We start from the raw sequence: 15180 nt of genomic DNA, 5'->3' as shown, positions 1-15180 counted from the left end.
AATTCAAAAACGGGACAATCTCTCTCTGACCCACGTCAGATCTCCTCCATATACACAATACACATTCATTTCTCCTTTGCTTCATTTATTTTATTTAATAATAATATTTAGTTATGGCGGCCTCCAGCCAGCGGATCTCCGGCTGCACGGGCGAATTGTTGAATTATCGGCGACGAGTGTTGTCAAAATCCTCCCAATTGGTATCGTATCGAAATGAATATGAATGGAAATGGAGAATGAAAGCTATCGTTCTGAGGACAAACTGCCCGATTGAGGTTAATAATAATAATAGGAGGAGGAGGAAGAAATCGATCATATGCGGGTATGCGTTACATGATAATAATAATAATAATGGTAAAGAGGAAGAGTCGGATGGGAAGGAGGTGAGAATTGGAGATCGGAGAGTGGAGGTTGCAGCGGCGGCGCTTCTTACCATGGGGTTAGGTGTAGCCAATCGGGTCCTCTATAAGCTGGCTTTGCTGCCTTTGAAGCACTATCCTTTTTTCTTGGCTCAGCTTGCAACTCTCGGGTAACCAAAACCATTCTCTTTTCTTTTTCATTTCAACGTCGTACTTTCTACCCTTCTCTTCTTCCCCAGGATGTTTTGTTTTTTTTTTAATTTTATTAATTATTAATTACTCATTTCTTATTTAATATCTTTTTACACATCACAAATCTCCACCAGTCATATTATTTGAAACATCAGATCTTCTTTTGTGGAGTGAAATGAATTATTAGTTATTAGTGGAGGTGCATGATATATATTCATTTAATGGACACAATGAATACAAATGTTGGTTCGTTATAATTAGTAGGACCGACTTTAAATAAAATACTTTTTCAAGGTTGGGGTTTGGGATTAGTTTTAATCATTTTTTAATTACATGTCCCAACATGACTCTAGGTTTTTGTTAATTTAACACTGGATTTTATATAGTTTATTGGATTTTAATAATACAAACTTTGGTCTATTGGTCGATATTAATCTTAACTTAAGAAATTCCTTAGATTAATCCTAACTTTCACTCTATTGGCTTCCACTGAGCCTTTTCTTAACAGGAACTAACCCAGTTAGTTTTTTGGCAAAATATGTCATTTCTACAAATTAAAGGGGACAAACGAAAAATGTAAATTAACTTAATAACTCAACGACACAGGCGCCACCACCACCGCGGTCGCCGCCACCGACACCACGACCCTCGACACCGCCACCACCACGACCGCCGCTGTCGACACCGCTATTACCACCGCGACCTCCGCCATTGCCTCCACCCCCACCACCGGTGGCGGAGGCCGTAATGGTGGTGGTGACGGTGTCGACGACGGCGGTCGTGGTGGTGGCGGTGTCGAGGGTCGTGGTGTCGGTGGCGGCGACCGCGGTGGTGGTGGCGCCCACTTCGTTGAGTTTTTAAGTTAATTTATATTTTTCGTTTATCCCCTTCAATTTGTAGAAATGACATATTTTGCCCTAAAACTAACTGGGTTAGTTCCTATTAAGAAAAGGCTCAGTGGAGGCCAACAGAGTGAAAGCTGGGATTATTCTCGGGAATTTCTTAAGTTGGGATTAATATCAGCCAATAGGCCAAAGTTTGGATTATTAAAATCCAATAAACCATTTTATATATAAAATGTGGATTTTTATTTTTAAACTAAGGGGCTGTTTGGTAGCTTCTGAATGGTTATTAGGAGGCTACATTTGAATGGAATTATTAAGAGGTTTACCAAAGAAAAAGTAGAAGAATACGACTTGTGATGGTTTACCATTAAGATGTTACCTCTTAACCATTCAGACTTAATATTACCTCTTAACCATTCAGGTTCTTTAACCATTAAAAGATAGCCTCTGAATAATCATTAAAAGACTACTAAACAGCCCCTAACATAATCAATCTTCCTGGATTATTATTGAGGAAACAAAACACACTTTTATGCCTCTATTTATTTATTTGTTAACAATTATACGTTACGTGTATATATTAATTTATTATTATGTTTGGGACCATCCCGGTAAACCCAAGATTCTGCACGTCTGTCAAGATGTCACGCTTACCCACATTTTACTTTCTACTTCTTTATTATCATTTACTAATTATTAATAAAATAAACTGGTTGTTAATATTTTTGTTTTATAAATTAAACAAAAAGATTTAGTTATGAATCTACCTGTGCTTATGATCCAGTTCTCTTTAGAAAACATATACACTTAGTTAGACTTCACTAATCTTTGAAACTGCATTCTTGAGTTTTTTATTTAAGGGATTGGAAAAGAAAAGATAAGAAAAATTTTCTTTTTTCATTCTTGAGTTTTTTCATTAAAAGAAAAGAAAAAGAATGGAAGGAAAAGTTAAGCCTTTTTTCCTTCAAAACTTTCCTGCCAAATATGGCCGGATTGTGAAAAAAAGTTTATATTTCATTACCATATTACCAATTTACCCTATTTTAATTTTTTTTTCATGTTGCCATGAGGACATAATTGTAAAGTTATAATTTTTTTTCCTATTTTTTCCTTCCAAGAAGTTATAACTCAAGAATGTAATAAAGACTTTCTTTTCTTTTCTTTTATTTTAACTTGAGAATGTCTTTTAAGTATATAATTTCTTTTCCTTTCTTCCTCTATCCAATCTTATCATTTCTTTTCCTTGTATTTTAAACCCGAGAACGCAGCGTGAGTGTCATTTCACTTTTATCCTGGACTACTATTAACTATTTTAATTGAAGATGCCACTTCATTTAAGTAACCAAAAATAAAAACATACATTTTTAAACAAAAATATAGCTAAAGTTTCATTAAAATTAAAACATAACATAATGAATAAAAAATATCAAAATGCGTTGTACGATATCCACTCGAAGTTGGAAATGTGTACTTGCGATTTGCAACTCATCTAAGACATTTTGGTCTAAAATTGGTTTGACCGGAGGATCCCTTATGTAGGCACGTGATATCACATTCGTATCTTTTAGGATCATGTTGTGCAATATAATGCATGCATACGTCTCTCTCCTAATATTGTCTGCATGGGTCTTCTAAGTATACCCCATTCTCCCTTTGTAACACCGAAAGCACGCTTTCACAAACGTTGACCAATTAGGGTAGACTCCGTCGGTAAGATTGTATCCACATTGAAATTCTCGCCCGTTTACATGAAATGGACAGTTAGGCGTATTTCTATTCTGTTTGGTGAGAAATATTAGAGATTGTATGCGAACATGGATGGCGTTATTTAATCCGGACGGACCACAAAATGCATGCCAAGCCCACTAATCTATTGAAGCTACCGCTTCGAGAATTGACCATCGGATATTGATAACTACCTCTCATATATTGGTTTTGCAACTGAGTAGGACACATTCTCCAAACAAGATGTGCACGGTCAATGCTACCCATCATCCTACGAAGGTGATCTTTTTTTCATTTGCTTGATACAAAAGCGCAATGCCGTGGCTTGTCTATGTAGGTAAGTACTCTATGCCGTATAACTGAATTACTGCATTACAGAAAAACTGCAAGCATTCACATATACATAAATACTCATTGTATTCCTCAGGAGTATTACTGGTTGCGAGTTTTTTAACTCCTTTTCACCTTCTGTCTAGGCCCTCATGAAACCATTCAAATTTTGCTTGTGTATCACCTACAATTTTAAGAACAAACTTTTCAACATACGATACCTTGGCCGAAATGTCACTTCATTGTATTTTTGGTTGTCAACAAAATAATCTTCTTCCATTAGAACCCGGTTACCTTATCGCAATCACGTAGCTTGTTTGACAATATCATAGAGAAATGGGAGATTAGTATCGATGTAGAATACTTCATCACAATCGTCAATGGAATGAATAAATTTAACTCGTCATCCTTTTTGTTTGTGTTTGTCTTTGTGCGGAATTTTGATAAATATGTTTGAATTTTGTTGAGGTAAAATGGTTAAAGCGGGGTATATATCGAATAGGTAAAATAGTTCATTTCTTTTTAAAATTTTAAACGACCATAAAGGCGTTGGATAACGGCTAGGTTGTTAATATCAAATTATCAATCGGTAAACATAACCCGTGGCAACTACCTGATTAGGGGATCCGCTGGTGCTCCGTCGCCCTTATTGTTAATTACATTTTTCGTCATCAAAATCTCATTTTCTACATATTTCGATGTGGCATAATTAAGTTTTTCGTCTACGTGATGATAGTTTCTATACTTTTCTTTTGGGACCAAAGTCCTCTTTTATTGTAGGGAAAATATAAAGTTAAAAAGCTTCTTCTTTTTTCCGTTTAATTCTTCCATATTATTATAATTATTTAAACAAATGCAAACTTGTTGGCCTATTGCAAAGCAAGAATGGTGCCAACAATTTTATTAAAGCTAAAAAAGCCTATCAACTTTGTAAGGACCTCATTGAACATTGATAAAAAGGAAATTATAATTCAGAAAACTTAATGTTTCAGTTGAGATATGTATTTTAAGCTTCGTTTTATAATAGTGAAAACTATTAATTTGTAGGTATGTGGTTGTGTATTTCTCGATATTACATTTCCGGTACCGAGCTGGCATTGTTACTGATGAAATGCTTTCCATGCCAAAAGCTCCACTTCTTGCTGTTGGTCTCTTGGAAGCTCTTGGCGCTGCTTGTGGAATGGCTGCAGGAGGTACTAATACAAACCATTCACTCAACTTTATTTATGCACATGTTTTCTCTTTAAAAATATTAACACTGCCTGTGGAACAGCCGTTCTGTCAGGAGCATCTATTCCAATTCTGTCGCAGGTAACTTGTTAAAACTAAGACTCTTTTTCTTTAATAAATTCTTTTATTTTTAACTGTCAATGACACGCCCAACACACACATCCTATTTAAGATGTCAAGTATTGCATCTGTTGGGCAGTGTTTAGTCGTGGGCCTTACCACCTCTCCATTACATGCAGAGCTTTCTAGTTTGGCAAATCATATTATCATATCTTTTTCTTGGAAGGAGATACAAATTCAACCAGTTACTAGGCTGCTTCCTTGTCGCCCTTGGTGTCATTGTCACTGTTGCCAGGTAATTTACTATCCTTATGTCGATCAACATTTATTACACACATGCATTCAAATTTTAAACCAGTAGTGTCCTTGTGCAGTGGATCTAGTGCCGGTTCATTAATGGAAGCTGGTTTATTTTGGAGTCTTCTAATGATCGTTTCATTTCTGTTTCAAGCAGCCGACAGCATATTAAAGGTTTGTAATGGCTTTCGTTAAACATGATTTATATGTTTTCGGTTACAATCATTAGTTTTCATGTCTGACTCTCCCGTGTTTTAGGAGGTCATTTTTTTGGATGCTGCAAAAAAGTTAAAGGTATGTAGGATGGAATTTGATAAATGTCTGCAATGCTTTTCTTTTCGTTTTTTTTACTATACTCGTTTATGGTGATATTTTACAAATTGATTAACAGGGTGGTTCAGTGGATCTGTTTGTTATAAATTCCTATGGATCTGCATTTCAGGTAGGTTGACTTTTTGGGCCACGTGACTTAGCTTTTCAAGCAGTTAAACAATGAAACGGTTTATGCATATTTTCTTTCGTGCAGGCGGTTTTTATTTGCGTTCTTTTACCATTTTTGTCAAGGTTATATGGTATTCCGTTTCATCAACTGCCAAACTATCTTTCAGATGGCGCAGCTTGCTTTTTAAACATGGGTACCATATCAAGTGGTGAGTGGTCCTTTCATCTTGCTTTTTTTTGTTGATCAATCTCCTTAATTATTTTACGAAGAGTTGGATTATTATCATAAGTCTAATAATATTGGATTTGCACAGGATGTGAGGGAGCTCCCCTGCTACCAGTGTTGTTTTGTATCGTCAATATGGCGTACAACATATCATTGTTGCATCTTATAAAAATCTCATCCGCGGTGGTATCTTCACTTGCCTCCACAGTTTCAGGTTGTAATATGCCCTCAATTTTGCTAATTGCATCCTTGGTTTTAAAAAGCATTGTGACGACCGATGCGTTTTGACTTCAAAAGCCGATGCACGATGCGCGAAGCCTGCGCGTCATGTATGCAAGGCTTGCATTATTAAAATAAGTACTAAAAGATAAATTTAAACACTAAAATATAAGATATCCTTATAATCTATGGTCAGATTTGTTCAATAAATGGTCTAACTTGTTCAAATACTCAACCCATTGCAATCACTTATCCAATATGTTCAAATAGTTGGTCAATTGCATAAGTTGCCTCTTCACGCATAAGATTGCATCAGACCATAATATAAGATTGTATCTATTTTATTGTTAGTTATGGCTTAAAAGGTTAAGTTAAAACAAAAATATTGTTCTGTCTAATAATTGTTGACATGTTGCTGATTGCAGTTCCAATATCTGTATTTGTGTTTACACTTCCATTACCATACCTGGGGGTGGCATCCTCTCTTCCATCAGGGTTCATAGCGGGCGCGGTTGTGCTTGTGATGGGCATGTTGATATATGCTTGGACGCCATCCGCTCCACCGCCCATGCCATCACATGTCACCACCCCTTGACATCATCATGATCATCTTTTTTTTTTTCTGTAACATAGAAATAGGTAGTTTTGTTCTTGCCATCATGCCAATGTAATGTTGTTGGCTATCAGATATGCGCATGTATTTTTGCCAATAAATGGGCTGGACCGATCCGACTATTGTTGGAAACTACATATCATATGAGTGTACGTTAGATAAGTTTTTACCTTAATAATTATCACATCCAAAATCGCAACGAAGAAGCGCGTGTGTGATAACGGAAGCTGGTTATCTTAAGGATTAGGCTAAATGTATGCTCTTCCCTCAACTTTGATTTTCTTCAACAATTTTATTTAACATATTACTATCCTCTAACAATTTTTAAATTTTATGCTTCTCTTTAAAACATTTTACTTTTACTTTTTTATTTTTATAATGTTTTGTTTTTATTTTTTTTGTTTCTCTTTTTGTGTTATTGTTCTTGATCATAATAATATTTATTATTACTACTATCAATGTATTATTATATTAATAAACCTATATATAAATATGTGTGTGTGAAAGACTGATACTAATATTAATATTATTAAAAATAAAAAGTATATTAATAATATTTACAATGACAATAATAAAAATAATTAATAATAACAAAATAGTTTTTAATTTTATATATTTAGATGTTGGAGGGACTAATATGTATGTAAATTATCATAAGGTAAAATGATAATTGATTTGATAAGTTTACGGCGGTGTACATGTACTAAAATTCGTATGGAGACGGGCGCGTTTAGCAACCAAGATTTGGATACCATAGTTAAATTATCATTAGAAGAGTTTTTGTTTTACAAGAAAACATTGAGTTTTAACATGAACATTGTTTATTGAAGTAATATACGAAATCGCAACGGAGAAGGGCGTGTGCAATAACGGAAGTTGGTTATCTTAATAGCAATCACATTCAACCAAGATTTGGTTACGATGGTTGTATTTATCATTAGAAGAGGTATTGTTTTACAAGAAAACATTGAGTTTTAACATGAACATTGTTTATTGATGTGATAGATGAAACAAAACATTAGAGTTTGGTATTAGTAGAAAAAAGAGCTTTAGACGCGGTTGATATTTCTTTTTTGACGCGGTTCACCTCTAAAACCGCGTCTAAAAAGGTTTCTTAATATCCACAAAAATCTATTACGCAAAAAACTCGCATCTAAAGCTATATAACAGCGTCAAATAATTTGGAACGTTCTTTTAGCCACGGTTTTTATACAAACAGCATCAAAAACTCTCCTTTTTAATTAACAATAAGTAACCAGAACAATGAAAACAAATATTTTTTTTCATAACTTAACTAAATTTATTTACTAACATATTTTCTAATTTAAACTTGCTTAAGATTTTCATTTTTAAAATTCATAGTTATGGATAGACTTTAATGATTTTAAATGCATAAATTTGAATTATACATTTCAAATTTAATAAAAATTAGAAATCTTAAAATTTGGTTTATTATGTAAAAAGAAATATATGTTTTATAAAAGAAATAATAGAAATACTATGTGAAAAAAAGATGCGGTAAACAACTAATTCGTACATAATGTAGGTCAAAACTATTAGTCTTGGTTATTCGAATATGGTCGGTTCCCAAGTCATAAGAATATCATTAAATGGGTCCAATTTGGATCATGTCTCACGGGTGTGATCCATTTGCTCCTTATATGAACATGGCAAGACCCCGAACCTATAAAACCCGGTTATTTATAATAGGGTTGGTTCGGGTGTCCTGGTAACACACGAAACAAGCCCATATAGGTAAATATTACAGAAAAAGTTCGGATATAACTTCAAATGTTGTATTTAAATAGGGTTTTAGAGATTTGTTAATTGTAAATTTTGTTGATCATTATTTATATATTATGAACTCATAAGGTATATTATTATGTATATTATTAAATTCAACTATCTCGCTAGTGACATGACCCAAATAAGTGTGGTTATTCCTGTAATTTGAGGGGTGCTGCTCCATTCACCAATCAATTTTTTGTGTTTTTCTTTTTATCTAACGCTTTTAGTATTATTCAAATAAAGTTTTCTATAGACCGTGTGTTACATGTAGGGATAAGCAAACTGGTAAGACCTACGAGACCTGATCCGGACTCGTTTAGTTGTATCCTAAGAATCCGAAAACCGACATTATTATAAATAATTGGGTCAGATTGGTTTAGGTATCACGGATTTTATGAGTCATACTCGGTTTATACTCATGCCTAATTACATAAGTTTCTACTAATATATTTTATAATATAATATAAAGTTCCTTAAATTTTCCAGGTTTAAAATTCATTATTATGGATAGACTTAAAATGATATTAAATGTTTAAATTTTGGATTATATATTTCAAAATTAATAAAACTCTGAAATCTCAAGATTTGGTGTTTTATTACGTGGAGTGGAAATATATATTTTACAAAAAGAATAACTATACTAACTGAAATAATGGAGCGAGAGCAGTTCCAAAAGAATAATTAGAGAGGCGGTAAATATTAACTCTTTCAAAACCCCTTAGCTAATTGTAGGTGTAGGGTACGTCAAACCCGGTACAACCTTTTATATTACATTATGTATTATGTTTATTACATTATTTGTTATTGTCTACTAATTAGGCCTATTAGGCTGGGGGTTTGTGGAGGTAACCCCTAACCGGGCTTGGCCCAATAAAGGTTAGGGTTTATGATGGTAGCCATAGAGTCCCTATATAAAGAGCCTTTATCATTCATTGAAAGGACCTTCTCTTGGACCCTTGGCTCCCACATATTTTTGTGTCTGTAAACAAGAGTTCATTCTCTTAGCAGTTACCTTCACTCCCCCACTTTTATATGACAGATCTGAGCAACCGGAGAAGAAGATCAAGGCGGTGGTTCGTTCATCTTGAAGACCAGGGAACTTGGACATGGATCCGACCCGGATCCATTCCATGTTTCTTGATCTTCAAGATGAACGAACCACCGCCTTGATCTTCTTCTCGGTTGCTCAGATCTGTCATATAAAAGTGGGGAAGTGAAGGTGACTGCTAAGAGAATGAACTCTTGTTTACGGACACAAAAATATGTGGGAGCCAAGGGTCCAAGAGAATGTCCTTTAAATGAATGATAAAGGCTCCTTATATGGAGACTTCATTGCTACCATCATAAACCCTAACCTTTATTGGGCCAAGCCCGGTTAGGGGTTACCTCCACAAACCCCCAGCCCAATAGGCCTAATTAGTAGACAATAACAAATAATGTAATAAACATAATACATAATGTAATAAATAAAAGGTCGTACCGGGTTTGACGTACCTTACACCTACGCTAATTAACTAGTTCATTCGAGCAGTTTTCACTGGTTCATATTCTTCTCCCTTTCCCCCTCTGTTCGAGCCTTAAAAAACCCACCAAAATCATATCTCCGATTCATCTACAATCTGAATTCGTTGCAGGATCCAGCCTTCAACTCGGTTTCACCCAATTCCTCAGCCTTCAACTTTAGTTTCTTCTCTTCTTAAAGGTAACCAGTTACATCTCCGATCATTATATGCTCTTAGTTTTAATTTAAATTACCATTGTTAAACCTCAATTTGAGGTCCAGTTTTGTTCAAAATTGTTGATGGGGGGTTTTTCTTTCTCTTGATTCAGAAATCGTTTCTGAGTTGTGGATTTCGTATAATCCAGTTTTTTATCAAGTGTGCAGGTATATCTTTGACTTTTATATTCAGTTTGAAATTTGTTTCAATAGATATGAAGTAAAGGCCTATCGAATGCTTGAACATTTATATTTTAAATATATGTTCACTTTTATAAATATAGATTGTCGTTGAGAATAATATGAAACGTAATGGAACTTATGGTAATGGGCAATCTGATCCATTAACTGAAACTCTTGGACCTAAGCACGGGGGCCGAACACGGGCGGCTTCATATTGTATAGGTAAAGGCATTATGTTTGTAGGGAAATCACAAGTTCAAGGAAGATATTTTAAAGATTGTAGGGAAAGGGTGGATAAGGTCCCGTATGTGAACGTGATCTAGAAGAGACAAAGTGTGTGCACAAGCTCGGGTTTTGGTGGCTCCGGCCCGGGTGGCTCACATATTGTATATTGAGATATCGAGGTAATATACAAGTCATATAATTCAAAGGTTATAGATATATACATATATTTGTTTATCAAAACGTTATACGGGTTTGCAAAATATATGTTGATGTGAATTGTTATAATAGCTTGATTCAAGGAGTGCTCAATTTTACTCTAGCCTATGGCTAGGCATACCCTACACGTGATAGATATTTGATGATATCCTCATGCATGAACATTGCGTGAAAGTACAAGTCGATTATGTCCATAAAAATTATATGTATATTCACGTTCCTCACGGGTCTATCAAAGAAGGAATATCAATCATGGAGCACATCGTAAATAAGTTTATTCAATGGCCAAGAAAGGCATTAAAGGTATATTAGTTTGATATATTAACTATATATTAGTCTTATCTTTTTATTATATTAGTATTTCATTATAATTTTTTTTGTTAATTGTAGATTTTAAACGCCTCAACTCATAATGCATTTAGGCAATTCAAACCTCACTCCAAATACACATTTGTGATATCGAAACGAGTGTTCAAGGCTATAGACTGGGGGTAGTTTATATATTACTTTACTTTATTTGTTTTATTACTTTATATTATAATAAATTGTTTATTATATTTGATGTCGATTTCGTCTGAATTTAATAATAATATTTATGTGGTCAATATTGCTTTTCTCGACAATATGAATAATGAGGCTCTTCTCGACTCCAATGTTGATCCATTTGAATTGCTTCAAAATCAGCATGTTCAACAACAAACAGTAATTAATTTGTTTGTTCTACTTTATTTTATATACCTATATACAACCGACCCTTTTTTTTTTCTACATAGTGTTGGTTTAGATAGAAAAATATTGAACATAGAAAGCAATAATACTTAAAATAACATGTGCTGAACACCAACTAAGAGTACAAAAAATAATCACCTTATATAGAATTTGGGGACAGAAGTATTGACGTTGAGGTATTTATGATTGTGCTAGGTTGTTACTTATTAGCTCATTAATTCAGGTGGCCCATTTTTAACTTAACTTAACTTAAATTTTTAATTATTAAACTTAAATGTATAAAATAATTAATTTTGATTATATTCCATAACAAATTATATGTTTTAGATTATCATTGCCAGAACAAAGTCAGTTCAAAAGTCTCAAAGCCAACAACCAAAGCCGAAGCAAACTAGGCCAGAGCAAAATAAGGCTAGTGTATGAAATAGATTTCGACAACTTACTCGAGAACTTGATGCTGGTTTTTTTTTTAAGTTTGGTGTACTTGATTAGAAGTATTTGTAATTTAGAATTATATTTTGTTTCATAGATTAACCGTCTATATTGTAAAGTTATGGATTTAATGCATTTTGGCGTAGCTGAAAATTGACTTTTGAAGTTTATATTGTAAAATTCTGGATTTAGTGTATTTTGGTTAATTGTGTTATTTTTTATAGATTAAATTAATTGTTAAAAATGAGCGTTTAAATAGATTTGGTAGGTTAAATTCAGGATTCGGCGTCATAATTGCAAATTATATATGCTCATTTGACGCAGTTTAAGAGCGCGGCTAAAAAATATTTTCTAGAAAGGTGAGTTGCTCATTTGCCGCGGGTAGGAGGTATTATATGCGGTTTAAAAGCGCGGCTAAAAATGATTTTATGAAAATTAGAGTGGAGCGTTTGACGCGGTTTTTGAAACATTTGACGCGGTTTCCAAAACCGCGTTGAAAAATAAGAATAGCTTTTGAGACCCTATTTTTTAACGCGGTTTTGCTAAAGCTCTTTTTCACCGCATCTAAAGCTAATTTTTGTACTAGGTTATTACGTTTGCTTAAAAGTACATCATTTATTCCCATGAATCTTAAGCATTGTCAGAAAAAGTGTCTCCATAAGATTGATGAGTTCACAATCACATATGTAGCCATAACACAAGTAAAGTGTTTCCAAAGTACATTCCCTTAAAAGATTTGATATGTTTCATTAGATAAACATAATAACGGTAGGAGACAAGCTAAATCATACTACTTGTTTTGCAACCTAGAGCCCCATAATCAAACCAAGAGACCATTTACGTAATTTCCTTGTGTTAGTACATCAACATATATTATACACCACCCATGTAATTAGGGATGTTACAATGTAAAGTGTACAGGGAGTAATTCTGTAACTGCATAAAAGAAATAGTGCATGGATTAGTTTGTAACTGTGTGATAATTCAGAGTCTGTAATAGAAAGTGTAGGGTCGTTGGTCGTTAGGGTTGTTAGCAGGTCAGTTGTATAATAACGAATTAATCAGTTGGAATGGATATGCTTGATTGATCGAATTACTCTCTTCTCTGATTTTCCCAATTCTATTCTATCAAGTGGTATCAGAGCGGGTCAATCCTTGGACACGCTTTTGATTTGAAACCCTAATTCACCATTTTTGTTCCCAAATTCTTTCAAATCCATTTCAATTCCAGCTGGATTGATCGATTGCTCGATCAATTCATCCTTGTTTTCACTTCAAATCAGCGTAATTGATCAATTGTTCGATTAATTACCTTCAATTCATCAATTCCAGTTCAATTGTCAAATGGCGACTCGTAATCAGTCAATAGAGCAGCGTATTTCCAAACATGATACATTGTTACAGAGAATCGATACAACAATTGGCAGCCACTCGACTCAATTCGAATCACTCAATTCAGCCTTATCTCATAACAATCAAGAATTGGAAGCAGCCAAGATTCTAATGACTGTGAATACGTCCAGATTAGAATCACAATTGGCAGCTTTAACGCAAAGTTTGCAGAATTTGAACAATAACAGGTTCAATACAGAAATGCCTACTAATAATAACCTTCATAATAATTGTCACACCCCAACCTACGGCGGAAATGCCGGGGCATGAACTGATTGTCACAGCTCATAAGGTTACTATCTTGCAACATTAAAAGTTTCAATATCTATTTAATAATTTCAAATAAAACAATTACAGTTAGGTACATAAAGTATAACGAAATTACAACAATGATTAATTAAGTTTGTATCCTAAAAAGCATCTCTACGTGATCTTCATCTTGCTAAACAACAAAGCCGATAACCCGCAAATGCGTATAAATTATATTTTTGTCAACAGATACAAAAAAAATATTTATTATCTTTACTACATGCTATATTTAATTGTCTTCACATTATTAAAATTATTTATTTATATATTCTTATTTTATTTTATTCGAATAATTATAAGTGTATCTCAAGTTATATTAATCAAATTATTTATTTAGATATTAGTATTTTAAGCATATCTTATATCTTAATTCTTTAAAATTATTTAAGTATTTAACTATATATCATGGGTAATTATTTGGGAATTTATAATTAATAAGACTATTAATAACAATGACCGTAGAGATTAATCGATTATTCAAGTAATAACATCTCGACCCCAAACATAACTTAAACCACATCGAAATCGTAATTCATTAAATTATGTTATATCATTTATAATTAATTTACATTATTATATTATCTAACTAGGAATCCTTGACGGTATATCCCGAAGAGTTTACTTTTCTCATCATCCTCATTTGTATTTCGTTCATCTGATCAGGTGAGAAATCACTACCCTTTTTACTTATTTTTAAACCTTTTTGTGGATATATGTGTATCGTATCATATTTATCTATTATCTAGTATTCAAAATCGCAACTGTTTAATCCTTGTGTGAATATCAGTTTATGCCTAACTTGCTATTTGCTTACTTGCTTTATTTAAACCGCATTCGTAGAGGTCCAACATATTCTCAGTCTAGTATGATCATGCGACCGTCGTAGTGGCCGGAGTCCGACGCATTGACAATGGTTTCACCGACATCTCATTTTTGGTAACCAATGCCCATTCGCATGGCAACGGTTTAGCCCTTTCTTTATGTTTGATTGTTTGTGTATGTGCTATGGTTTAACTGTTTATCTCACAGGAACAGTTTGCATCTTTCTTTATATATTATATATACTATTACTGTTGTGTCTTAAATTGGTGTTTTACTCACTCAACATGTGTTGTTGACAAAAATATATTTTATACGCATTTGCAGGTTATCAGCTTTGTTGTTTAGCAAGATGAAGATCACGTAGAGATGCTTTTTAGGATACAAACTTAATTAATCATTGTTGTAATTTCGTTATACTTGATGTACCTAACTGTAATTGTTTTATTTGAAATTATTAAATAGATATTGAAACTTATAATGTTGCAAGATAGTAACCTTATGAGCTGTGACAATCAGTTCACGCCCCGGCATTTCTACCGTAGGTTGGGGTGTGACACCTTGGTGAGTTCTAAATGCCGTCTTATGTATATCTAGTTCAAGCATTCTCACCTGGTGATAACCAGATCTTAAATCCAACTTGGAAAAAATAGTGGACCCTCCTAGATCATCCAAGAGTTCATCTATCAATGGTATAGGAAAACTGTTCTTAACGGTTGCTTCATTAAGCTTCCTATAATCCACACACATACACCAACTGCCATCTTTTTTCTTAACCAGTACTACTACTACTGGTGAAGCAAATGAACTAGTACTTCCTCTTATAACGCCCA

General features: G+C 33.7%; 1 protein-coding gene across 1 annotated transcript; it reads left to right on the top strand.

The window, feature by feature from the left end:
• The first annotated feature begins 129 nt into the window (after positions 1-129).
• On the top strand, positions 130-6691 carry LOC143591475 (protein CLT1, chloroplastic-like). Its single transcript, XM_077071669.1, has 10 exons — positions 130-529; positions 4499-4644; positions 4725-4762; positions 4921-5036; positions 5116-5212; positions 5297-5332; positions 5430-5480; positions 5565-5688; positions 5794-5919; positions 6350-6691. The coding sequence occupies exons 1-10, from the start codon at positions 237-239 to the stop codon at positions 6517-6519; spliced, it is 1197 nt and encodes a 398-aa protein (XP_076927784.1). The 5' UTR covers positions 130-236; the 3' UTR covers positions 6520-6691.
• The last annotated feature ends 8489 nt before the right edge of the window (positions 6692-15180 follow it).

The sequence above is a fragment of the Bidens hawaiensis genome, unplaced genomic scaffold (genome assembly GCF_021521415.1).
Source record: "Bidens hawaiensis isolate Kalapana, Puna unplaced genomic scaffold, B.hawaiensis_p1.1 tig00039693_1, whole genome shotgun sequence".
Taxonomy (NCBI): Eukaryota; Viridiplantae; Streptophyta; class Magnoliopsida; order Asterales; family Asteraceae; genus Bidens; species Bidens hawaiensis.
Note: the sequence above shows the minus strand (reverse complement) of the source record. Positions and strands in the feature narration are given on the sequence as shown.

Bases quoted from the DNA above. Each gene is read 5' to 3' on its own strand.
- LOC143591475 (XM_077071669.1), top strand. From the start codon at position 237: ATGAAAGCTATCGTTCTGAGGACAAACTGCCCGATTGAGGTTAATAAT. The intron at 4,645-4,724 runs GTACTAATACAA...CCTGTGGAACAG, and splicing joins TTGTGGAATGGCTGCAGGAG to CCGTTCTGTCAGGAGCATCT. The intron at 5,920-6,349 runs GTTGTAATATGC...TGCTGATTGCAG, and splicing joins ACTTGCCTCCACAGTTTCAG to TTCCAATATCTGTATTTGTG.